We start from the raw sequence: 26,248 nt of genomic DNA on the forward strand, positions 1-26,248 counted from the left end.
AACGGTCTGGGGGGGCTCACTCGTGTAGACGATAAAATGACCCAACGTTTTTTTGAAAGTGAAATATCCCTTTAAGTTCTAATATGGCAAGTGTTGTTAAAAGTGGTTTGAACAGCTAAATCTGCGCCACCCCCAGTTGAGCAGTTGTGTGATGTCCAGGAGTGGAAGAAGTCCACACTGGTAAACTCACCTTAACTCCCTATAAACAGATATCATTAATATACATTTAATTTAACCTTTTACAGTATAGAGGCTTCCACAGCATTGCAAATATATCTGGTTTTGAATGCTATATATTTACAATTTCTATTTATAAGCTAATATTAAACTACTAGAATTACTGGCAAACAGTGTACTTCTAGCAGCTTCCTCCACTGGGGATGTCATCACTGCACTTCCATCCAAGTATATATATATATATATATATATATATATATATATATATATATATATATAATATATATATATATATATATATATATATATATATATATATATATATATATATATAAAATTATCTGATATTGTCGTTTAGATCTATACTAGTATTCAAATATCAGACAAGTCCCCATCTGTTGCCCTACCTTCAAAAATGTGTAGCAATATTCGATTTGAGAATGTTGTGGTGTCTCCACCAACTAACTGAAAGCTTAACCCTCTGAATAACTTGAATTTTAGTCTAAGGAATATATATTTTGGAATATATGAATTTATTTCTTTGCTGGGTCTGTACGTTAGATCTGGTAAGCCTCATTAACTTTTTTTAAACTGAGGAATAAGTAGGTTATAGTTTTATATTAAAAGGTGATGCAGTTTTTCCTAGGATTTACAACTTTGTATGATTTACAAATGCGTGTGATAGTTTAAAAGCTCTGAATTCATTGCAATTAAGTGTTGCATTTGTAATAGGTTTCAATTTCAGCATGACATCAGTTGAGTACCACATGCCGAAGAATTATTTTACCAGCCATATTACATATTGTATGTGCCTGTATTTCTTGAAGATAAAGTGACAGTTTCTACCACAATGGCCTTGGTTAATTAAAATCTCTCGTCTCTAACTGGGTTAAGATATTAAAAAAAAAACATCTGTGCCTCCTGACACAATAGGGCTTACATTAGGTTTGCATGAACCTAAATTATTATTATTATAGAGTCCCCATCATTTTACTGCTGTGGCAGTGGGAGACACTGTGTACTCTGGGGGTGGGGTCCATAATTGGGAAGAATAACTTCTTTATGTCCTTGATATCGGCACCCACAGGTGGTTCAAGCCCAAGGTTTCTGGGACTGATCCAAAAGCGAGGCTTGGCCACTCGGCCTATGTTTTGGGGAAGGTCATATCCTACATATCCTACATATCCTACATATAATTTGAGTAAGCTCTGTCGGTCTGTCTTGGTGTCTTGGTGTCTTGGGTCGTCTGTGCCCCAAACTGCGCATGTGTCGTTGCCAGGTTTCGCGCGCGAAATAATTTGAGTAAGCTCTGTCGGTCTGTCTTGGTGTCTTGGTGTCTTGGGTCGTCTGTGCCCCAAACTGCGCATGTGTCGTTGCCAGGTTTCGCGCGCGAAACAAGCAGCAAGGTCTATGAAAACAAGGCCAAACGAAACCAACCCTACAAGCAACAAGGTCTATGAAAAGAAGGCCAAACAAGCAGCAAGGTCTATGAAAACAAGGCCAAACGATACGAACCCTACAAGCAACAAGGTCTATGAAAAGAAGGCCAAACGCAGCGCTTTCACACATATACCTTGCCTCTTGGAAAACAGCCGATCGACAAGCTCACAACGCGTCCCCACACCCACCTGCACTTTCACAACCAACGCCAAAACACACTACCACCAATATGGCCCCTAAACCGCTTACAATAGAACAACATGGCAACACCGTGCTTCTACACCATAGACCACACCCACTCTCGCCAGAAAGCCACATTTCGTGGCTGCCTCCGTGGTGTGTGTGTGGGTGGGGGGGAGATGATCGCACCACAACTTCGGTCCGCGGCCGTGTATGCGTGGACACGCACGTGCGCATGCACGTTGGGGAGCCACGTGTCACAATGTACATTATTTGTGTTTGCGCGACGCCCGTGTGTGTGTGTTCGCGACGGGCCACGGGCCACATGAGGCTGTACCGTGGTGTGTGTGTGTGTGTGTGTGTGTGTGTGTTTGTTTGTGCGCGCTCGCGACGGCTCGCACGCGCGTGTGTGTGTTGGCCACGGGGAACGGCTCCGCCTGTTACATCTTTAGATGCGCGGGTGTTTGTGGGTGTTCTGTTCCTCCACGACGGGATGTGCGTGTGTGTGTACACACTACACCATTGGTTCTCAAAGTGGGGTCCGGGGACCCCCAGGGGTCCTTGAGGGAGTTCCAGGGGGTCCCCAGCTAAATGATAGATTAGGCACCAAATGGACCCTTATGGGTCTGTAACTCTGACAGTGTACAAATGGAACCAAATGGACTCTAACGGGTCCATTTGGTTCCATTTGTACACACAGTTAAATTAACATACATTTTACCATATAAACTGGGGTCCAAGGGATAGACATGCCATTAACTGGGGGTCCTTGAAATTAAAATGGTTGAGATTCACTGCTACAGCCGTAAACAAATCTTCTCTTATGGGGGTCCCTCGCATATCTTTTCAAATGGGGGTCCGCGGGCTAACAAGTGTCAATTTGGGGGTCCTTGCCATGAAAAAGTTTGAGAACCACTGCACTACACAGTACACACTCACTTTCGATCCCTGATAAACTGTCTGTTCTCACCGCATAACCCAAACTGCACACTTTGGGTGCTCATATCCCCCTACGGGTATGGTCTAGTCTATAGAACAGGGATAGGCAACCTGCGGCCCTAGTGCCCCTCTCCATTGGCTCCCAGTTGCTTTGGCAAAAATTATATGGAAATGAATAAAGGTTAATGCTTTACATTTAAATGTATTATTGTTGTAGACCTAAGGTTATTCTTACGTTCTCCAAATTTGAAAACGGGCAAAATACAGAATGTAATAGTGCGCAGATTTGTCTGCTTTCACCACCAGTGCTGCTGTGCTGGCTTACCAGTATTCATCATTAAACATAAACTTACTGTCACAGTGGTGCCGGTGCTTGTGATTTGTAGTGATGTAATGAACAAAATTAACCAGCGCTGTGCCTCCACTGTGGAAATACTACTTCACTACCTGTTTTCCTGTGCTTCCCCAGATCCTTATTGCAAGAATGTATATGAAGACCCCCTGAACAGATTACACAGGGAAACACTTTATGTAGGAGTATCAAACAATATTTTATTATTTGACTGAATGTGTGTGAGCATGAGATAGAGGGGGAAATTAGTATGTGTGTGTGTGTGTGTGTGTGTGTGTGTGTGTGCACAGTTACAGCACAGTTACATTTAAAATACTTTGTCTAACAGGTCCGTTCATAAAAGTCCTTGCGGACTTGTTTCCAATGAGGGCCTTGGTATTCAATTCATAGGCTAGGTGTGTGTCCCAAACCAAAGGTTTAGATCACTGCTTTATTTTAAACTTGCTCTGGTGCAAATTACTTGACTATTTATTTATAAGATCAAATGAGTGTTATGAAATTAATCTGAGTGACCAGCCATAAAACTTCCCATCAATCAAACCTTATCACAATTTCGGCAACCAAAATGAGTACAGTTTAGAAAAGCACAGCAATATAGTAACCTTCAAGTGAAAATAAAATAAAATGAAAACAGGCCTATTGTTTAACCAAAAATACTGGGTATGTATTTTGGCTCACAAGACACTAAACAAAAGAAACCACGAACTCATACCGTTTACCCCACTAGTGGGACAGTACCAAAAGAGAACCTTGCAATGTTTTAAAGAATGACACCTCTGTCTTCACAGATTATGTACAGGCAACTCCCAAAAACACAGAAGCCAAAAAAAAACTATTGATGAGGCCACAAACCCCTCTTGGTTACTCCAGTCAACCCAACAACTCAGTTCAAGAACCTACAGTACACCACCAAGCGCTTGGTTTTCAAATTTGTTGTGGCCCAGTTAGTGCACATATCCACATAAGATAAGTCCAATAATTGAAATCCCAGTCTTTGTTTAGGTGAGTAATATTGTAATCTAATGTTTGTCACTCACAGTACTCACAAACCACTTGTAGAGACTAGCTGTACGCAGGCAGTAGGCTACTGTGAAGTGTGAACGGTGAAGTCGTAGCGAGTGCTGACAACATCTTTTGCTATTTTCGTGCCTTTCAATACTCTGGTTTTAACTAGAAACATGGAAACGGCCATGCTCAACTAAAACGTTTTCAGACTTGGGAAAGCAAAGTGGCCTAACCTACATTGTATTGAATGAGAGCAGGGTGGAGAGCAATTGTGGTTCATCAAGACCGATATTTAAATAAGAGAAGGGCAATTTCTCCTATGAATGCAAACAGGCAGGTGCTCGAGCACTGGTTGGCTCCTATGTGTGCACCTGATGGAGGCCCTGCATGCTACACAGGTTACAGATTAAACTGCATACTACACAACTCGTAACTTTGCCAAATACATTATTGCTGAATTGTCAGATGTCATGAAAGCTGTGAAGAACACACCGCTCTACTTCACCATTCTGAGGTTTGATGGCTTTCACACAGAACAGTGTTGTCTGGCATGTTGAAGTTATGTGTCTAGTCAGGAGTTTCAATGACGATGTTTGGCTTGCGGGCCGAACAGAATTTGTAAGTTCTATGCAAGGCCACAATGCACACGCCATTCAGGTTTCTCTATGACAGAATGGAAAGCATTCTAAAGAATAAGAATATACAGTAAGGGGTCCCTGCTTCATCTCTCTATCAGCTAAGGGGTCCTTGGCCCAAAAAACATTGAAGACCCCTAATCTACATAAAAGCCGAAATATGTCATCCAGGCACGCAAACCTATCCATAATCCACCACTTTTTTTAGTTCTTGTTTCAACTCAAACAACTTCAAACAAAACACGGTATTGGCGGCAGCAGAAGAACGAACCGAGTCTGATCAACAGCTGAAACAGCCTGACAAACCTCGAAGAACACCCCATGGCCTCTGAAGTCCATGTTATGAAAAACGCACACACAGACATAAAAAAACATAAATTTTCAAATGCGTACTGTGTTTACCAAAGACAAACTACATCGCTTATTAGGTTCTATAAATTAATTGTGAAAACATTACAGCAATGCATTGATAATATATCAATATATATATATCAATATATGTACATATATATATATATATATCAATATATGTACATATATATATCAATATATGTACACACATATATATATACATATATACATACATACATATACACATATAAATATACATATATATATATATTAGGGCATTCACAACTAATGATTTTTACTAGTCGACTCATTTGACCAAGTAGTAGTCGACTAGTCTGTTTTAATGCCATCCTACTACTATATTACTATTATTATTATCCTCCTGCCCTTATTTTTATGGCGTTTTAAGGGAAGCGCTTCTGGCAGAGCAGCACAGCACCACAGCAGCGTCTCCAAGGATCCCCATTGCCCAATAATAGGCTTTTATTGGGCGTACTTTTGACCCCCTTTTGATAAAAAATTAAGTCAGGAGGATAATAATAATAGTAATATGGGCCATTACTATGGCATTAAAAAAATAAAAAAAATAAACTATTCGACTACTACCAACAGAGTCGACTAGTGGTTATACTAGTCGACTAGTTGGTGAAAGCCCCAATATATATATAGTGCACCTGACGTCAGTAGCCTACGTCAGTAGCCCAATGCATCCCTGCAGACAAGCAGTTGGTTTTTGAGATGCAGCTGTCCAAGGCAGACAGGAAGCTCTATCCAGTTCCATGTATGGTACACAAATACATAGAGAACAGAGAAAAAGGAACTGAAATCTGTCTCAGCCATGTCTGCTGGAAAGGTCTAGACAAATGATTTATGGTTTGTCAGAAAGTGTCTTTCCCTTTCTTCACTTACTGCACAATTGTTGCAATTATGCAAAATAATGTGTTGTACACTATGTCTTTTGTCTCATGAGGTCTGTTCCCAAACTCATTCGACTGATGTCTTGTCTCATTAGATGTGGTTGAAAAATTGTGGTAGCTTAACAAGTAACACAAGTGTACCATTGATATGCTGCCAGGGTCAATCCTGTGTTAATTCACACTGCCCCACTCATTTGTTAGTTTCAAGACTTGTGGTTTCCGTTCAGGTGAACAAGTACTCGATGTTGATGAGAAAGTCTTAGACCATGCGTAGGTGGTATGATGTAAAGGTATGCCAGTGGAACAATGAAAGAATTAAGGCAGCTATTAGCAAACATTACTTCTAGCTTTCTGTCTTGTCTTGCATCCTCACCTGAGGCAATCATGTACGGGTACCAACACAACAAATCTCCTGCAACATATTAATGAGCATGTCATCCCGACACTTTACGAGTCATCAAAATCATTAAAAAGAAGTACTGCCACGGACACGTTTGTCCGTGTAAGGGACATGTTGATTAATTGGCACTCTGCATCTTCTTATTTATTTTACTCTTTGCATCTTCTATTGTATCTAAAGCTTTGCATATTCTTATTTATTTTACTCTCTGCATATTATTTATTTTACACTCATCTTGATCATTACTGTTTAGTATTGACTCATGTGTGCCATTTGACGTTCTTACTAGACTGCCTCTCTCTACTCACTAAGCTATGGCCGCCCCAAAGGATAATCTGATATACAATACTTCCAGCAACTACAGGTATCTAATCTATAAAGTGTAAACAACGCTCAAATTCATGTGTGTGCATGTCTGTGTGTAGGGGACACAGGGAAACTGTCAGAACCTTCCCCAAAACATCCGGGACAACGCTCCATACGTCCCAGACTTCCAAACTGTGGAACAAACTCCCCATTGCAGTTAGAACTAGAGCCTCTACAACTACAACTACAGAACTACGTCGCAGTGAGCTTATAGATCGTCTATTTTCTGTACGCGATACTGTGCGCAACGAAGTATATGCCCAATCGAAACCTAACCTGGCCGGACGCACATGTCCACTCCACGAGGAGAGCAGACGCACACAGACACGCAGACAATCAGTGATCCGTCTTAATTTGAGATGGATACAAGTATTTGTGGACCAAAAAGTATTATACTGTTCATTTCCTCTCTCTCCACCCTCTCTCTGTCCAGTGTAATTTCACAATTTGCAGATTGAATTTTGATCTTTCACAAAATTGCTGACTGAGACATTTCTAGACAAGCAAATACTTAAAATACTTAATTGAAACATTTTACTTTTATAACCAGTAATTCAAGGCTACTGGATTTGTTAGGGCAGGCTGGGAGTTATTGTGGCTATTCTTGCAAAGATTGTTTTTGTCAATGTGATCAGGGCAAAGAGGTTGTGTCCCACTGTTGTAGAGTAATATGCTGAATTGCTCATATAGATCATCAGTGACAGTAACTTTTGTATGAATATTGTTCATGTTTGTAGAGTTATTTTTTCAGTATAATCCTCGATTCCTAGTGTTAATTTAAAATGAGATATTCCTCTAAATCTGCTTAGGGCTTATCAATAAATCATTATCATATACATTTTTGTAACTTCTATATAAAGTATGTACTGGACTGGGTCTATGTTGTTTAACTTCCGTTTTCAAAATGTTGTACTTTGTGACATGACATTGCCACGCCCTCTTTTAATCCTATCCTATTATATATTAAGGAAACCTTTGTCAGTCAATCTATCTGTTCTGCATGTTTCTCCTCAATGGGTTGAGAAATTGATCTGAACTTGCACACGGGCATTGACCATTAGCATATGCACAGTCAGTGACGTTTCACCTTCCCCAAATGTAAGCTGTTTTAACGTTTTTGTGTAAACGTCGGAGATTCAGAGTTTGGCCTATGGGATCTTTTGATTGATTGAATACTTTATTTAGAAAGACATGGAAACAGTACATGGAAGTACAATTCACAATACAAGGTCCTCTAAACTGGATCGCTCATAAAAGCACTTGGCTTATTTAAAATGAGATCCCTGTGCACTCAAATCATGATGACATTTAAGAAGACATACAAATATACACTACTATGCAGAACGTCATACAATCAGCTTACAGGTTACTGGTATGAAAAACAAGAAATATGTACAATAGACAGTTTTAGGAAGGGGGGGGGGGTAGGTTAAGACTTTGACAGGAATTGCAGCCTCCTGAAGGTGATTCTTTAGGGCAGTTTTGAAAGTGAGTAGGGTTTTACACTCCTTTACTCCTTTGGGTAGGGCATTCCACATTTTTGTTGTGTAGCATGAGAAGTGTAGCATGAGAAGTTTTTAGCATCCAGGCAGCAGACACTGATAAACACCTGATCTATTCTAAATGTAAAGGAATACTAACAATAGAAAAAACTTCATTTGTATAGTAGCTTTCAAGGTTAAGATAAAATAACATACACAAAGTATACACAATTTATCAATTAACCCATTAAGACCTGAGGCCGATTCTAAAAACGCCTTCTAAATCCTAAGTTTTCTGAAAAATTGAATAAAATAAATAAATAATAATGATGCTATATATCGTCTCTGTACTCATAAGTCCAAAACTGTGACTTTTCTGGATTCAAAATCAAAAATAGAAAAAGTAGCAGATCTACAAGCTCAACTTTGCACCGCGTTTCGAGATTGTGGATCTGCTACTTTTGATACTTTTGTGTGACGCTGTAGTATGATCAAGTAGGGCGTTAATTTATGAAAAAAAAGTTAGAATATGGAGATAAAAGGTTTCTGCCTGACAACAGCGATATAGTCAAAACTAAAATGACACAGAGGCGTTCCCAGCTTTGAAAGGTATAGTCTAAATGGGTTAATTAAAAGCTGTGTGATCAAGTGAATTTCAAGAAGACATTTGAAAGGCCTGCCTGAGATCCCCAGGAAGGGAATTCCACAGCCGAGCGGCCCGCACGGCAAAAGTCCGGTCACCTTTAGTGACAAGTGGAGACTGTGGAACCATCAGTAATGGCACAGCAGGAAGGTCTTTTTTTTTACATGTTGGATTATTCTTCCACAGGCCTGTTGTCCTGGTGAGCAGAGGAGATGAAGCCTCGTCTATAACCAACGCTTCCACTGATGTTTACATTATGTGGACTCTCCTCCTGACACAAAATAACAAAATGTAATATAAAGTACCTTTATAATCAACAATAAATCACAATTCATCATTATAAATATGTGCAATTAAAGAAAAATAAGCTCTTCTCACCGCTTTATCCATGCCAGAGTCTTGTTTCCTTTAAAAACATGAAATCTTTTTTAATGAGATATAACTATAGCAACAACTACTAATAATATTATTATTAGATTTATAATGCACTTTACATTTGAAACTAATATGAAAGTGCAAGTAAAAAACGGTACACAAAAACGAGTTTAAATACAAATGCATACACTTTTACAAGACAAGAACAGGACATAGTTCAATAGAGTATTTGGACTAGACTGTCATTGTATAAAGTTCTGATGACAGGAAACTCACCAGAGCCACAACATCACTACAGCAAACAGCAGCACTGCCAACACCTTGACTCCCATTACAACACGAAGGATGAGGCCATCAACTGCAATGACACCATTTATTCTTCATTTAATCCAAGAAGGAGGAAATCAAGCAACATTGATTTCAGCATAGGTTTTCTGGGGCTTTACATATTAATAGGGGGGGAAAACATCTAAAACCCCATTATTCACTTAACTTAGTAGATTACAGAGTGGTAAAAGAGTTCCTCTGCCTACTCACTGTCTGCTGTGTTCACTTGCAGTAGAACCTCAGTAGAGTTGATTTCTCCCACTGAGTTCCTGGTGTGACAGAAGTACAGTCCAGATTGGCAGGGCTTCACAGAGGCAAGAACCAGAACCTGTCCTGATCCTACCTGGACCATGGAGCTGCAACCAGGAGGTCCAGTAGTCCTCTTGTACCAGGTGTAGCTGTGTACTGGTGGGTTAGCGGCACTGCTACAGGCCAGAGTCAAGTTTCTGCCCTCAACAACTTCTCCTGGTGGATCCATTGATACCAAGGGAACATCTGGAGGGTCTGAGGAGGAATACGTTTGATATGCTCAAATAATTAACGCTATTTGTTGAGTGCTTTCAAGGTGTAAATGTATGTACAGTATGTATGTATGTGTGTATGTGTGTGTGTGTGTGTGTGTGTGTGTGTGTGTGTGTGTGTGTGTGTGTGTGAGTGTGAGAGAGATATGAAGAGTATTATGAGCCATTACCCAGGACTATCAACCGTGTGGTGGCAGCCAGCTTGCCCTCATCGTCCCCAGGGATCTGGACTCGACACTCATACACCCCGTTATCTGCTGGTGTGATGGACATCAGTTTCAGATTGACCTTCCCTGTTGCAATGTCATGGTCCAAAACCACACGACCTTCAAACTTCTGTTTCACATCAAGTGTACCCGTATTGGAAAAGTAGGTGACCATCAAGGACTGTTCAAAAGCAAGAAAAACAGAACATTAAATAATGACCAACATATTATGATTTTACATTTAATTGTAGTGGTACTAAGAGGTATCACTTCAAGTGATGCATAGAATGTAAAATGTATGACTTGTAAACAGCTAATATTACATTAGAGAAAAGTCAGCCCTTCCGGTGGTGTCCCTGATGCCACTTCATTGTTTCGGTATCAACACAACAACATCACATCACATGTCACTACAACACTAGCCACAACGTGCGCGCTTCATTTACGCATTGTTTTGTCTACTTCTCATTGCTCACTATACATTTGCCTCTTTGGAGCATAATTAATTTCGTCCAACAACATTTCGCCACATTAGCGACCACACCGGAAGGGGAAACCCTTTAGCACCGTTTAGCGTTAGCCAAAAATGTCTAATAGTACTTAAACATTATGTCGTTGCAGTCACCGCGGTAATGTCCCTATTCCCACCAGTCACGCTTAATATGTCCGTCATTTTCGTGCCATGTACATTCCAAACAAAATATTATTACCCACGTCATCGTCTTAACGCAGGCTCTAACACGATGGATTCAGCTCTTTTCAGGGTTGCCAGGTTTCGTGAAAGAAACAAGCACTCCGGCCTAGGAATTTGCCTCCGCTCTATAAATTGCCCTCCGTTCTTGCTCGCTCAAAGTCACTTGCAATAACTGGACATGGCAACACTGACCTGGCAAGTGGCAACGCAGGCTAAGCCAATCAGGTGCGAGAATTACGCTCTGCAGGTGCTTCCGGCAGCATTCGCTCTCTCGCGAGCTCTCCAGAAAAAACAAAACAAAAAGGCTAGTCTTTCTGAGGAGAACCCAACTGCGTCCTCCCGTAATTTTCCTTATTCTCATCCTGTGGATTATGGATTCCTACCTCAACTCCGCATGGATTGTACACCAGAGGGATAAGGAATTGTACGAGAAAGAAAAGGTGGAATCACACAGTGACTTCTACCTAGCTACTGGATCTGAGAAGAAACCTCCAGGCTACGGCACAGCGTCGAACCACTCGATCCTCACAGCCAACCCGAAGCGAAGAAACAAACCCCTGAATGGTAGATTAAATCGCAAGACATGTTTCTGCATAATACTACTACTTTCCGGAGACGTTGCCAGAAACCCTGGCCCAGTAACCACAAGGCAATCCGCTCGGATTGCGGCTGAAGCTAACAGGCTAGCAGCTGTGGCCAACGTTGCCATTAGCAACGGGGAACAACAAAGCCAGGCTGTAACAAAGAACTTCCGGATCACCGGAGCTAGCCCAGCTAACGTTGCTACCGAAGCTAGCTACGTCGACAACATCAATGGCTCCCCGCCAACTCAACTAGGCGAATCAACCCCGATGATCAACCGAAACACCCACGTTGATTCCACCGCAGCCGTCGACGAGGACGCTTGCACCGACGTGCCACAGCGATCAACCGGGAGATGCAGCGTAGCCGAGGACGCGGAGCCAAGGAGTCACCTAGCTGTTTTCACCGGAGCAGAGGCCCTGATGCACCATTTTCAACCTACGGTTCCTTCCACGGCCAGTGTCCGAGCAGAGGCCGTGCTGGGTCCCCCGCGACCCATCCCCCCCCCCCCCAACCCCCCACCCTCCCCCCCAACCCCTCACCCTCCCCCCAACCCCCACAGCTGGTTGCCCACGACGGAACAGATTCTTTGATGGACGCTAACACCACAACACCCCCCTCCCCCGCCCGATACTGCTCCCCAACGTGATCTCTCAGTGGACAAACATCTCTCCATTGAACAAATGATCAAATCGTTTGGTGTAGGCTTGCACATGATTCACCTCAATTGTAGGAGACAAGCTAACACAAATCAAGCAGATGTTTTATGATGGTAAGGTTGACATTTTAACTTTCTCTGAAACTAAACTTGATCATACGATAAAGGACTTTGAGATTGAGATTGAAAACTACAAATTCTTCAGAAATTATAGGAGCATTAATGGGAGAAATGGGGGTGGTGTATGCATGTATGTACATAATGACAATGTCTGCATCCTTCGCGAGGACCTGAAAGATGCAGACATAGAAGCTGTGTGGGTCGAGATCATTTTTAAACATGCTAAACCTGTGCTAGTCGGTACCATATACAGACCTCCTAACCAGACTGATTTCTATGATAGACTAGAGGAGTGTTTAGCTAAGGTGGACCATGCAGAGACGATACTTCTTGGTGACTTTAACACAGACATGCTCCGTAAGGAAGCGTCAGTGTATAAGTCATTCAAGGGGTTTTGTCATCGGCACTCACTCCACCAGCTGATCACTCAGCCCACAAGGCTGTGTGTTTCCACTCAAACTACCATAGATCTCATTCTAACAACGGACAAGGACAAAATCCTCAATAGTGGTGTTTCTACCTGTGGCATATCTGATCATAACATGATCTTCTGCACCAGAAAGAAACGTAAACCTAAGACCGGTTACCACAAATCAGTCACGATCAGAGACCTCAAAAAGTACAAGAGTGAGGACTTAGATCACAGACTAGAGGAACAGGATTGGTCCGACGTTCTAAACAGCACACAGGTAGACGAATCTTGGCTTGGTTTCAAAACCAAATTCATTAAAATTTTGGACAGTGTGGCTCCCATGAAAACCATCAGGGTCAAAACCCGCTCGGTACCATGGATGAATTCGGACATCCTTACTGCCATAAAAGTCAGAAACAAAAGTTTCATAAAGGTAGGATCAAACTCGCCAAATGCTTTAACAAAGGTCTCGAATCCCACGTAGCTAAACTCGAAAAAGAGAAAAACATGCTAAGAAACAAGGTAATTGGCATGCTCCCGTTAGCATAAAAAAGCTACCTCGATGACAAAATTGAGGAAAATCAAAGCAAACCACGAGAGCTTTGGAAGCTACTCAACAACCAACTAGGCTGCAGCAAGAAATTGAAAACCAGGTTTGCAAACATAAGCCTCAAGGTGAATGACACTCTCACTACAACCAAACGGGAAGTGAGTAAAATCCTCAACATATTCTTTACGACCGTGGCCTCAGAACTGGTTGAAAAACTACCCCCTCACTCTGGGAAACATGGTAAAGAGTATGTTGACTCATTTTACGAAAAACAAGGTGTACGCAAAGATGATTTTAAACTCTCCCCTGTGACAACAGATGAGGTGTTTAAAAAATGTAGTGCACTTCAACAACGCAGAGCCACAGGACTCGACAACATCCCCGCCAAATTTCTAAAAGACTCAGCCGCCTCCATTGCTCCAATCATTACTCGCATAATAAACCTCTCCATCATACAGGGACGGGTCCCTAACGACTTCAAAAAAGCAAGGGTGACCCCTCTGTACAAAAAAGGAAACCAATTAGACCCTGGCAACTACCGCCCTATTTCTATTCTTAGCTCCATCTCGAAAGTCATGGAAAAAATAGTCTATGAACAGGTCAATAAGTACCTTGCCGAGAACAATCTAATTTACAAATTCCAATCTGGTTTCAGAACAAACCACTCCACTGACACATGCCTTCTCTATTTGAATGACTCTATCAAACAAGATGTCGACAAGGGCAAATATTGCGGCATGGTCATGCTGGACCTCCAGAAGGCCTTTGACACCGTTAATCACCCAATTATGATCAATAAGCTCAAAGCAATAGGTTTTGATGATACGTCGGTGAACTGGATGAGATCCTACCTGGAAGGGAGGGAGCAAGTGGTGGAAGTAAACGGCACCCAGTCCCCTCCCCTCCCTGTGACTTGTGGTGTTCCTCAAGGAAGTATACTAGGACCTTTACTGTTCCTGATATATGTGAATGATATGTCTTCAGCTTGCGACTGCAGACTGTTCCTGTTCGCAGATGACTCGGCTCTGCTGGTCTCGGACAGGGACAGGCTGCAGGTTGAGAAAACTCTCAGCACTGACGAAAAAAAAACGCCGAAAGAGTGATCAAAAAGGTCAACCAAACAACAGGCTATTTGTGGAGGATTGATCGTCTAGTCAGTAAGAATACTCTAAGATTCTTGCAGGGGCCCTCATACAAGGTCATTATGATTATGCATGCACTTCATGGTATCACAACACCTCCAAGGCCTTAAAAACAAGGCTCCAAACATCCCAAAACAAACTTGTAAGGCTACTTCTTGGCCTCAATCACAAAACCCATCTAACCCCTGCTCATTTTGCTAGGATTGGATGGCTTAGGGTTGAGGACAGAGTACAGCAACGTGCTATGGGCCTGGTCTTCAAGATACACCACAACATTGGGATCCCCCTGTATTTGTCAAAATACTTCCAAAATGTTAATGTCCATGATCATAACACCAGAGGCAGCTCCACAAATCATGTTCAACCCAGATTTGGCTCAACAAAGGGAATGAACTCGTTCTCATGCTATTCATCAAAAATTTGGAATGCCCTACCAAAAGGAGTAAAGGAGTGTAAAACCCTACTCACTTTCAAAACTGCCCTAAAGATACACCTTCAGGAGGCAGCAATTCAAAAATGGCCCCTGTCCAAGTCCTAACATAACCTACCCCCCTACCCTCCCCCCTCTCTCTTTCTTCTTTTGTACATATTTTTCACTCTTCATACCAGTAACCTGTAAACTGATTGTATGACATTCTGTATAGTAGTGTGTATATCTGTCTGTCTCTTATATGTCATCATGATTTGTGTGCATGGGGTTCTCATCTTAAACAAGCTCAGTGCTTAATGAGATTTCCAGTTTAGTAGACCTTGTATTGTGAATTTGTACTTCCATGTACTGTTATGTACTGTCATGTACTGTTCTCATGTCTTACTAAATAAAGTACATCAATCAATCAATCAATGCACTGGCAGGGGGGGGGGGGGAGACACACAGAGCGAGAGACAAAGAGAAACAGAGAGCGAGAGAGAGAGCACGCTAGACAGAGACACAGACAGAGAGAGCGAGAGAGAGAGAAAGACACACACGGACAGAGAGCGACAACGTCAAGCTAGATGGGAGGCCCGAACTTCTAGTTGTTATCCATATCTTATAATCTTATCCAGTATGCTTTATGTTTCATTCATGTACATAGCTACCACCAGTATGGTCCTTGACAGTTGTGCATAAATCAGTGCCACACCGTTACCGTTAGTGCCTTTCAGGTATCAAAACAAAAATGGAGTTTACAAATAGTGATGCACTGGTGAGATTGGATTAAACAATAAAGTTATTGCATTGACTGAGTCGCAATAGGGTATAATAAGGCAAGTGAAACAAATGACCGCCACCTCCACTTGACTTTTCCTTTTAACCATATAAAACTGGTGATCTTTCTCCTTAAAATTGAGGCTTCCCCCACCCTTATCCACATCCTAATATTCAATGGCACTCCCAGAGCTATATACAGAAGTCGTCAATAAGCAAATATTAGATAAATGTTCCATTGCGTGTGCAGGTTTGTAGTCATTGCCTCTCTCAATAGCATTAGTTTTATTTTTCCAAGCCATTTGGGACAGTGAAACATCCCATACACGTATTCTGCACTATGAAATGTTGTGTTCACATTCACAAAAAACCTGCATACACAAGGGATTGGTTGATAAACATGGTGGGATATTAGTATGGTCAAAATCCATTGTGTAGACAAAGTGTTTTTTAAACAAGCAGAGGAGTCACTTCTTGTGTTCAAGAGTACATGGTCAACTGAAGCCACTGCAAAAACAATACAGAAACAAATGTAGTAAACCTATAATGTAGATGCAAACTGTTCCTATCACCATGATTCATGAACAACAGTTATTTCAAATGTTTAAACTCCAGAGGAGTCCAGACACAAATCTACAACATCCCAGAACTGATTGGCTTACCTCTTGAACATTGACCTTGATAGTCCCGTTGTTGTCCTTATCCAAGGTTTTGAAAGCACCTGAATCACATCCCAGAACTGATTGGCTTACCTCTTGAACATTGACCTTGATAGTCCCGTTGTTGTCCTTATCCAAGGTTTTGAAAGCACCTGAATCAGAAAAGTGCATGGTTAAGACTTGCTCCTCGATAGATTATATTAGATTAGACAGAATGTGAAATCAAACTAATTTGTTTGCCATTTCAGCTTTGACACTTACGGCACATAGCGTCCAGCCCTACAAGGCATCCAATGTAGTTGTCAAAATCCATGTTCCCATTTTCATCACTGTATCTGCGAATAATCATCTGGAACAGCTGGTCATTGAGGGGGAAACCTAAGGAAGGGAATGAACAGACATCAGTAATTATCATACCACATTCGCCACACACACATACTGCATTTCACTTAGTTGAAAAATATAATAAAAAATAATAATAAAATAACAGTTAGAATTAAATTGAGATTTTCTACATTACCAAACATATTCATTAGTATTCCCATATTTTTACAGTAAGGCCAATCAATTTATAACAGGGCTTGTCTATAACAGAAGTAGACCATTCACACCTCACACCACTATCGTGTATGGCATCACAAAACAGAAACTTAACAGTACCTATGTTGCCCGGTACAACTTTCTGTAGCATAATATACCACAAAACGGCACTGAAGTTACATTCTAGCAGGCAAGTTCATCACCATCTCAGGTGATTGTAAAATGATAATATTCATGTTATTAGTTTGTAGACAGATTTTTTTGCCGGACCCTCCACTGTTTAACCATTATGAACCCTAGCATCCCTGTTCTGGGCATGTCATTATAGGCGAATATTTGGCAAATGTAGAGCAGCTAGTTTTGGCAAAGAGATATGGTGAATAGGGAAAAAGAGGGGGGCAAGCACAGACCACTGGGGGACCTACATTATATAGGGTTTAAGTGGTTAAACATGCATGCATGACATTGACAATCACTCGCACTGCAAACAGCCAGAAACGTGCCAGACCGGTATCACATTTCCTTGTTCTGCCTTCCAGACAAACTCAACATATGCATCTGCCCATTGTGCCACAGCAGTGCAAGCATTTCATATTTTAAAGAGACATAACAGAGACAAGGTTCTGGAATATATTCCTTTGGTCCTATGTTGCATTATGTTTTCAACAATGGTGTCAGTATAATGTTTAATTAGCCAACCCTTCCTACTCTGTTGACTCTAGATCTATATTATTTAATGTTAGAGATTCACTCTCACTTTCTCTGCATAGAATGAGCATAAAATCAGCTATCCAGGTGACTGCACCAATGGAGAAGTCAAGTCAAGCAGGAAAAACCTGTACTAGTTCATAGTTGGCATTGGCAAGATGAACACATTCACATTGAAACAGTCATTTTCATAAAGAATGACTCAACTTCCAGATTACCATTTCTGGCAACAGAAAGAAGAGAGATTAGATCATATAATAACAGGGTACGGCTGAGCTAGGCTTGCCTAGTCTTGTTTTCTATTCATTGTCCTTTATGAAGCTTATTCACCTAAAAGATATTTGAAATTATTTCACCTGTTATAACAAAGAAAAAGAGAAAGATATCTTACCAGCAGCCCTGAAAGCGTCGGGCAGCTCATCTGCACCAATGATCCCAGAGCCATCTGCGTCATAGGTCTTGTAAACTCCCTAATAGACAGAGAACAGTTTGTAACAGAACAGCAACATATTTTACAATCTACTAGCAACCAATGGGAGAATAATCTAGCTAGCAGGATGTTTGGTGAATTTGGTGTACTCGAATGCGTCTCCCCCCTTTTGTATTCCCTTCACTGTCTTCCGGTTGCTGCCTGCATGCAATTCAAAACAGTGGTGATGACCTACAAGGCAATCAAGGGCATGGCACCCCCTTACTTTCAGGACATGAGCCACCCCTGCTACACCCCTTCCCACACACGATCTAATAACACCGGAAGTCTGTCCATACCTTCCATAAAACACCCTGGCCAATGCTCCAAGCGTCCTATACTCTCCTCCCTCCTGGCTCCCAAGCTGTGTGTGGAATGACTGTCCCCACTCAGTTAGAACTGCAGACTCACTCCCCATTTTCTGTCACAATCTGAAAACTCACCTCTTCAGACTCTATCTCACCCCCTAGCACTCCTCATTCCTTGTATATCCCTTCTTGCCTGAAATTTGTTTTTCATAGATACTATGCAGTTGTATGTTGAGTACTTGTTCATTGCTTGACCACAAATGCTAAGAGTGTTATTTAGAGATAGCATGTTCTTTAGACAGATGCTAGGTTTCATACACTGTTATTTGTTGACTAGTGATCTGATCTGGCACGTGTAAGTTTCTCTGGATAAGAGCGTCTCCTAAATGCCTAAACTGTAAATGAGAACATTGTTGTATAGCTTCTAAGAATATGTAAATAAAATGGTACCAATCCATTATATTGGTGAGCTGAACAAGCAACTCAAAAACCAAGGCAGGTCTTAAAGCGTAGAAGGGTGTGGCACATACCACATCCTAAGGAAACCAGTTTTCAAGCCTATAGGTAAAATGTGCCCACCTTAGATTACAAAGCTATAATGACGTACCGACTTATTCTCTGTAACTACAATCTTAGTTACAGGGGATAATTAACCACAGACATTTTACTGTGCTTCACAAATAAGGTTTTCATATTATCTTGATGCAAAGGGGAAAACAAAATAGGCCAAAGCACTTACCTTCCATTTCTTAATATTGTTCCAGAGATGTTTGAATTCATGGAATCCAAGTTTGCCAGTACTGTCACTCTGAAACAACACTAAGGATTATAATATTGGCTTTGGCATTGTTAATTGTGTATACTATGTTTACCTAAGGTGTGCTCATGTCTTATTAATGATGCAAGGAATTTAATGAAGGGATTGTCCACCTGTCATCTGTATAACTATTCAAGAATGTATCATAGTAACTACAGTATGCTTTTAACTAGAGCCAAGGAGATAAGCTGTCATATGTAACCATTCCATAATGTACTACAGCAACTATGCTTTAAACTACAGCCAAGGAGATTATTTGCCGTCATATATAACTATTCCAGAATGTATCATAGAAACTATGCTTTAACTAGAGCCAAGGGGATTAGCTATCATTTGCAACTATTCTGGAATGTACCATACCAATGTACCATTTTAACTAGAGCCAACTGCTTTAGTGGCCATTGAGGTCTTCCTTTTTTTTAATCATTTCATGTAATTTCTTATTGAATTTGTGAGGTGTATGTTCTCTATTTGATTTACAACATGTATGAACCACCAGCTCAATGCCAAATGTTGTGGTGGCAACTTACAAAATCATCCCAGACCAATTGAGTCCCTCAATATTTCCTCTAATTTTGTCATCCCTTCACAATGCAGACTGACATATACGTGTATATATACTGTATATAGACAATAATACACACACACACACACACACACACACACCCTGGGAATAGTTATAGTTATAGTGTGGTTAGGTGGTCAATGCATTAACTGGTTTAACCAGAAGTGCACTGCGTGTACCGGCATGTCCGCAGTGCACCGGACGTGCAGTGCGAGTACCGGCATGTCGATTAAATCTTACCCACTTTCAACTCTATCGTCAGAACTGGCAGAAGGCAGGAAATAAAGAGGGTCTAATGGGCTTCATTAGTCATATGGATAACCAATCAAAACATTTTGAATTGTAAATGGTGTCTGTTTATACATTTGTTCTGTTCTTTAACATTGCAACACTTTGTTGAGGGAAGTGCTATGAATATAGTTCTTCTTCAGTGAACTGATACTAGATTGTATACCACATACATTCTTGTACTGATAGAAAGGATACATCCATGACTGCAACCATACTCCGGCAAGACTCGATACTGAAACCATCGGTCTTCAGGTCTGCATCTACAATTCAAACAAATTGAATTCTGTTTATATAGGTAAAATCCCATTGAGATACAAGATCTCTTTTACAAAGCCCTGTCCAGGGTAGCAGCAGTACAAAAGTCACAATATTCAACAAACATATACAAACATTCACATAAAAGAAACATAAAACATAGAACATAAAGATGGACTAAAGGGGCACAGTACTGTACGGAGTAACCAACATAGAAACAGGTCTTACGTCTGGAGATGATTTTATTCAGGATGTTCATCAGCTCAGTTGGGCTCACCTCCATGTCCTATAAAACAAAGATTGTTTAAACCAACAAACTTTATGACAAATGGCTGAGCTAATGTTAAGAATAATCATATAAAATGGTGGCGATATCGTATAATTTATTTCACTCACATCTCCAGCAAGCGGTTTGAAGACCCCGCGAAACTGTCTCTCCTCATCGCTCTCATTTTGCTCTGCATATTGAAGCGGTCTACGTGGTGGAGGCTGCAGTAGTACAGAGACATTGAGAAATACTTAGGGCTGTCACAATTACAATATTTAAGTTGTCTTTTTTTTTTTGCATTTAACATTGGAACATACGAATTAGGGCTGAACGATTTGGGGAAAAAAATCTAATTGCGATTTTTCTGACTGATATTGCGATTTGATTGCGATTTTTTAATTTTATTAAAAATAAAGTCAAGCTTCAGTTTAGTATTCACTGTGTACGTTTAAAAAGTAATTGGAAGTAATGGAACATTACCAAATGGCATACCATTTATTTACTGTTCTAGATTCTAATAAATAAGGATGAGAACTAAAAGATATGAATTGCTTCATTGCTTCCCACATGTATCTTCCTAGTACTTTTTTTCCCCATGTATATATTTAAACATTTAGCTGGAATATTAATAGCTTATTTTTTTAAACAACCCAACATTGAACTTGTTAAGTCATTAACTTATGGCTCAAGAAGATAAGCTTTTTCTGAAATGAAGTTCAATAAATAAAAATAAAAATAAAATTAAACAAATAATTACCTTTTTGTGTAAACAATTCACTGCAGTGAAATTAGGTCTTTCCCTTATGGCTCCAGAAGCATATTTACTGATATCCAGTATTTAGCTTATGTAGATTAACATTCAACTAAAATGTAACACTTTTTTGTCTCACAAGGCAAAGTCCTCTCCTACTGTACATTGTACTACTAGTCCTTGGAAGTGAAAAACTCAGAATACATAACGCAGCGGTGGAAAGTAACTAAGTACATTTACTTATGTACTGTACTTAAGTACAATTTTGAGGTATTTGTACTTTACTTGAGTATTTCTAATTTCCAATACTTTAACTTCTACTCCACTACATCTCAGAGGCAAATATTGTACTTTTACTCCACTACAATTATTTGAACTGACTTTAGTGACTAGTTACTTTGCAGATATAAATTATATTATAAAACCTACATTAACCACTTTAGCCCTATTTTATACCTAGGTTATTTGAAAATAGCTGATCTACAAGCTCACAACGTGCCGCGATGCGACGCGTTGTGAGCTTGTAGATCTGCTATTTTCAAACATTAGTACTTTTACTTTTGGTACTTTAAGTACATTTTGATACCAATACTGTTGTACTTTTATTCAAGTACATTTTTAATTTGGGACTTTTACTTGTAACAGAGTACTTCTACATTGCAGTACTTAAGTACAACATTTGAGTACTTTTTCCACCACTGTATATAAGTGACAAAGATACAGTTCATAGTCGCTTCTTTTGGGCTTGTTTTCATAGACAGGGTTGCTTATTTCTCTCACAAAACCTGGCAACACTGACCAGGAAGTGCTTTCCATCGTATTGTTTACATTGGATCACAGCATCCAACAGTAATAGTTTAATAATGATGGGAAAAATATAAGTTACACTTACAGAAACAAACATAGATAGGAGCAACTGCAACACTACTACTACTACACTACTTGTGTCGCACCAAAAATAATGTTTTACCGCTACGCGCAGCATCGGGGACTTGCGCAACACGGCCGTTCAACAAACTTAAAATACTCGTAGCCGACGGAGAGGGACCTAATTCTATGAGAGGGACAGAGCGAGAGAGAGAGGGTGGGGGGGGGCTCGCTGCCCTCTCGCTGCCCTCTCGCTCCCTGTGTAGAGAGAGGCAGCCACTCTGGAGAGAAGGAGAAAAGTCCCACCGGTGCTCTGGGATTAATATTAATATAAAAATTATTTATTATGATAAAATAAAGAAATCGCGGCCTTTGCGATTAGCTAATCGCGTGGTTTCAAATCGCGATTTCGGTTTGAAAACGATCAATCGTTCAGCCTTATCTTATCGTATATATAATTGTTCTCTCCGCCAGACCGGACGACCGAAGGCCGGAGACTAAGCTTTCACCTACGTCCGTCTGTCCGTGAGAATGAAGAACCTTTGCCCCAAATTCTTCAAATCGGCCGGTTATAGCGTCACCATGAGGAAGATTTTGCAAAAAAAACTTTTTGCTACTACTCCGATTTTGTCCAAACATCAGATTTCTCATATTACATTCTGATTGGCTACCATTGGCTTCCAAAGTTTGCGGGGCTGGCCCCTTTTGCACAACATGCCACAAATCATGAATGCAGTGACCGATTGCTACGAAACTTTGCACGTACAGTACATTCCCACTAGGCCAATGAATTACCCCACATTTGTCAAATCGCCACTTCATATTTTGGCCTATTAATCTTGATCTGTTGGTCGTACAATCAACATTTTTTCAATGGATTCCTTGGATCATGACACAACATAAGCTAATAGGTCCAATTTGTGCCAGATTACGGTATATTTTCCACCATTTTGTGTTTTCTTCAAAACACTTCTTTTGCTCATTGATTGTGTCCAAAACTCACAAATTGGTACACATCATCTCTGGAGTCAGATTTTTCACATCTCATTCCAATTGACTGCCTTCCACATTTGCGGGCCCTGGGCAGGCAACCCGGCCTGGCGGAGACCTGTGCTCCAAGAAGCTCACTTTTCTAGTTAGTGTGGTAGACTATAGTACTCTTCCCACTTTATTCTTCTAGATAAACTTTTTTCTTATTCGCTATTTCTCCCACAGTTTATTTCCCCAATTTCGTGCCATATGTCAAAATGACCGGCTTCACCGGGAATGGACTGCTTGTATTTTGCTAAGAGATTGGTTACATAGTTTAATTGATATTGATTTATTAGTGCATTACATTTCCCCATCCACTTTAATGGGAAAATGAAAAAACTCAAAGTCAAGTATTTTTTTCTCATAAACCGTAAAGGCTAGAGTTAAAAAACTTGGAGGGGAGGTTCATAGTTTATTGCCAAATTATCAATAAAATAATTACACCAGTCGGCCACATGGTGGCGCTATAACAGCCCACTTGACTTTTTGGAACTTATGAACCGTAGGTCGTAGAATGAAAAAATCCACGCCCATTTGCGTCTGGATAGATTTTCCGCCATTTTGAATTTTCTTCAAAACACACTTTTAGCTCCTCCTCCCACATATTGTATCCAAATTTCACAAAAATCGGTACACATGATCTATGGACCCATGCGATAAACATATCCAAACGATAGTACTTACCGTTCGTCCGTAATTGGCTTCCAAAGTTAGTGGGAGGGGCCCGTTTTACCAAAAATGCCAAAAATCACGAACGAAACGTCCGGTCAATCTCAAATTTGAATCACATGTCAAGGGTGGTTTACTCAATGAATCTCCAAAAGCATTTCCACTTTGATCCATAGGGGGCGCCACAAATGCGCACAACGTAACCGTTTGATGCAAAAACAGATTTTTGAGGGGATCAATCCTCTCAAAATGAAAGGCGAGTGATCTAAGGAGTGACGTGACTATATAATTGCCCCGCTACATTTGTGGGAGGGGCCTGTTTATTTAGTGGGAGGGGCCTATTTCCTCAAATCAAAACGGCACGCGTCACGAACGCGGGATCCGATCGGCACCGAATTGGAATCGCACGTCGCGCGGCCTCCGACGGTATTCCTCCAGTCGTATTCCTCGAGTCCCGGCGGCCGTGACCCACGACCGGCGTCGGCGCAACCACACTTTGCAATTTCCCAGAATTGCGACGCGTCTAGTTATATACTGTATCTTGCATACTCTGACTAACTATACAGTATCTAAATTTCTCTCTCTCCAGTATTCTGATGCATGTTGCTGTTTGCTTGAATCCAAACTTCAACCAATCAATATCTCTCACACACACACACACACCCCATGACCTCCAGGTCTGTCGCCCTCAGCAGTCCAAGTGACAATAACGAGAGGGTTGCGGGGTGTCTTGGGCTTGAAAGTGCAGGGCAGGGTGATGTTGTCTCCTGTGGCAAACTCATAAGCTTTTTGAGGAATTGTTACTTGAAGAGCCCCGGCCACTGTGGTAACATAAAGGGAAACAGAGGTAAACACAATTCTAAGTTTCATATATGCAAAGTGTCATAAGACTGCACCAACATAAGTGCAGAGACACACCATATATAGGCCAGTCTCTAAGTCTATTAATATGCCCATTTTAATGGTGAGAGAATGTGCATGATACTTATTCCTTTATTTATATCTATACTGTAAGTAGTCAGGTAGAGAGAACATTATTATTATCATCATTATTATTAGTAGTAGTAGCAGTAGTTCGCGGATGACATGGCACTGGTCTCGGACAAGAACAAATTTCAGGTTGAAAAAGCTATACTGTAACAATGTGATACTACAATATTATAATAAGCCATCTTGTTGACTTGGTTTCAATTTTATCTTACTTGCTTATAGTTTGTTTTCCCAACAAAGTCTTTTTTTCACCCTCTCCCCCCCTCCCCACACACACAAGTGTTATCTTAAAGGTAGGGTAAGTGATTTGCAATTATTCAAATAATTGCAAAATGGGTCTATGTTCTGATAGTGCTCGTTACTATAGAGTGTCCTGTCCATATAAAGAGTCTCCATGTCTCTCCAGCTCTTTATAAAACAGAAAATGTATTTTGTAGTTTTTTTTTTTTTTTTTGTAGTTTCATTTCCAATTTTATCCAACCAGGACAGAGAACTCAATCAGGATATAGATTAAACAAGTGAAATTGGAAGTGATGACACTAAGAAATGAGCAGACAAATTTTTAACTGGAACACTATACAAATTAAGCTTAAAAATGGGTACTTTCTCCTGATTGGCTGAGATTTTGACACCTACCGAAAAATGTATTTTCTGTTTATTAAAGAGCTGGAGAGACAGGGAGACATCTGTTACTGAACAAACACTCTATAGCAATGATTACTATCAGAATATAGAATTTTAACCTTTTAACAAAATACTTTTTGTTTTAACCAAAAAATATCACTTACCCTACCTTTAATTAAAATAATAAAATACATAAAAAACATATTTTTTATCTATATCCCTCCACACATCCCACCCTGCCAACATCTGCACAATATCAGAAAAGACAATGGCAGCAATGCACACAAAGAAATATAAATGTATTTTAATTATTGGATATAATGTATTATTTTGTGATATAATGATCTAAATAACTCCCTAATTTCTCTTTCGTAAGGCAAATGACCTTTTGTCACAAGACAAAATATGCCACTGCTGTATTTAATTCTCTCATACCTTTTAGTGAAAGAAGCAGACCGATTAGGACTTTGATCTTCATGGTGACGTGACATCCATCAACTGAAGTCATGGCTCATGGGTACAGAACAGAAAGCAGAACAGGAAACTTGCGCAACATCCATCAACTGAAGTCATGGCTCGTCATGGGTACAGAACAGAAAGCTCATTCAAAAGTATTCACATTGTCCTGGTATCGCTGTAACATTGTTACAGAATGAGACCACATTCTTCTATATTATTCCTAGAGATTTTGTCCAAACAGAGGAACGTCATTTGAAAAAGGTTTTTATTTTATGAAATGGGCTTCCACCGCATTGCAAATATATCTGAATGCT

At 40.5% G+C, this 26,248-nt stretch overlaps 2 protein-coding genes across 3 annotated transcripts; both read right to left on the reverse strand.

The window, feature by feature from the left end:
• Positions 1-8,339: 8,339 nt before the first annotated feature.
• Positions 8,340-26,010, reverse strand: LOC308089885 (cell surface A33 antigen-like). 2 transcript variants are annotated; one of them, XM_080434835.1, is made up of 7 exons: positions 25,911-26,010; positions 24,525-24,682; positions 10,280-10,496; positions 9,799-10,092; positions 9,538-9,619; positions 9,265-9,292; positions 8,340-9,154 (listed from the first exon to the last, which is right to left on the reverse strand). In XM_080434835.1, the coding sequence occupies exons 1-7, from the start codon at positions 25,981-25,983 to the stop codon at positions 9,059-9,061; spliced, it is 948 nt and encodes a 315-aa protein (XP_080290961.1). In that variant the 5' UTR covers positions 25,984-26,010; the 3' UTR covers positions 8,340-9,058. The 2 variants fall into 2 exon arrangements, with proteins under 2 accessions (XP_080290961.1, XP_080290960.1); XM_080434834.1 differs by having other exon boundaries at positions 8,340-9,157.
• Positions 15,524-20,757, reverse strand: LOC308089886 (calpain small subunit 1-like). The gene is made up of 8 exons (XM_080434836.1): positions 20,671-20,757; positions 20,503-20,560; positions 20,215-20,279; positions 19,086-19,154; positions 17,961-18,039; positions 16,583-16,699; positions 16,415-16,473; positions 15,524-16,169 (listed from the first exon to the last, which is right to left on the reverse strand). Exons 2-8 carry the CDS (start codon positions 20,555-20,557, stop codon positions 16,143-16,145), a joined length of 471 nt encoding a protein of 156 aa, XP_080290962.1. The 5' UTR covers positions 20,558-20,560; positions 20,671-20,757; the 3' UTR covers positions 15,524-16,142.
• Positions 26,011-26,248: the final 238 nt, after the last annotated feature.

The sequence above is a fragment of the Gymnoscopelus braueri genome, assembly GCF_963280865.1.
Source record: "Gymnoscopelus braueri genome assembly, chromosome: 8".
Taxonomy (NCBI): Eukaryota; Metazoa; Chordata; class Actinopteri; order Myctophiformes; family Myctophidae; genus Gymnoscopelus; species Gymnoscopelus braueri.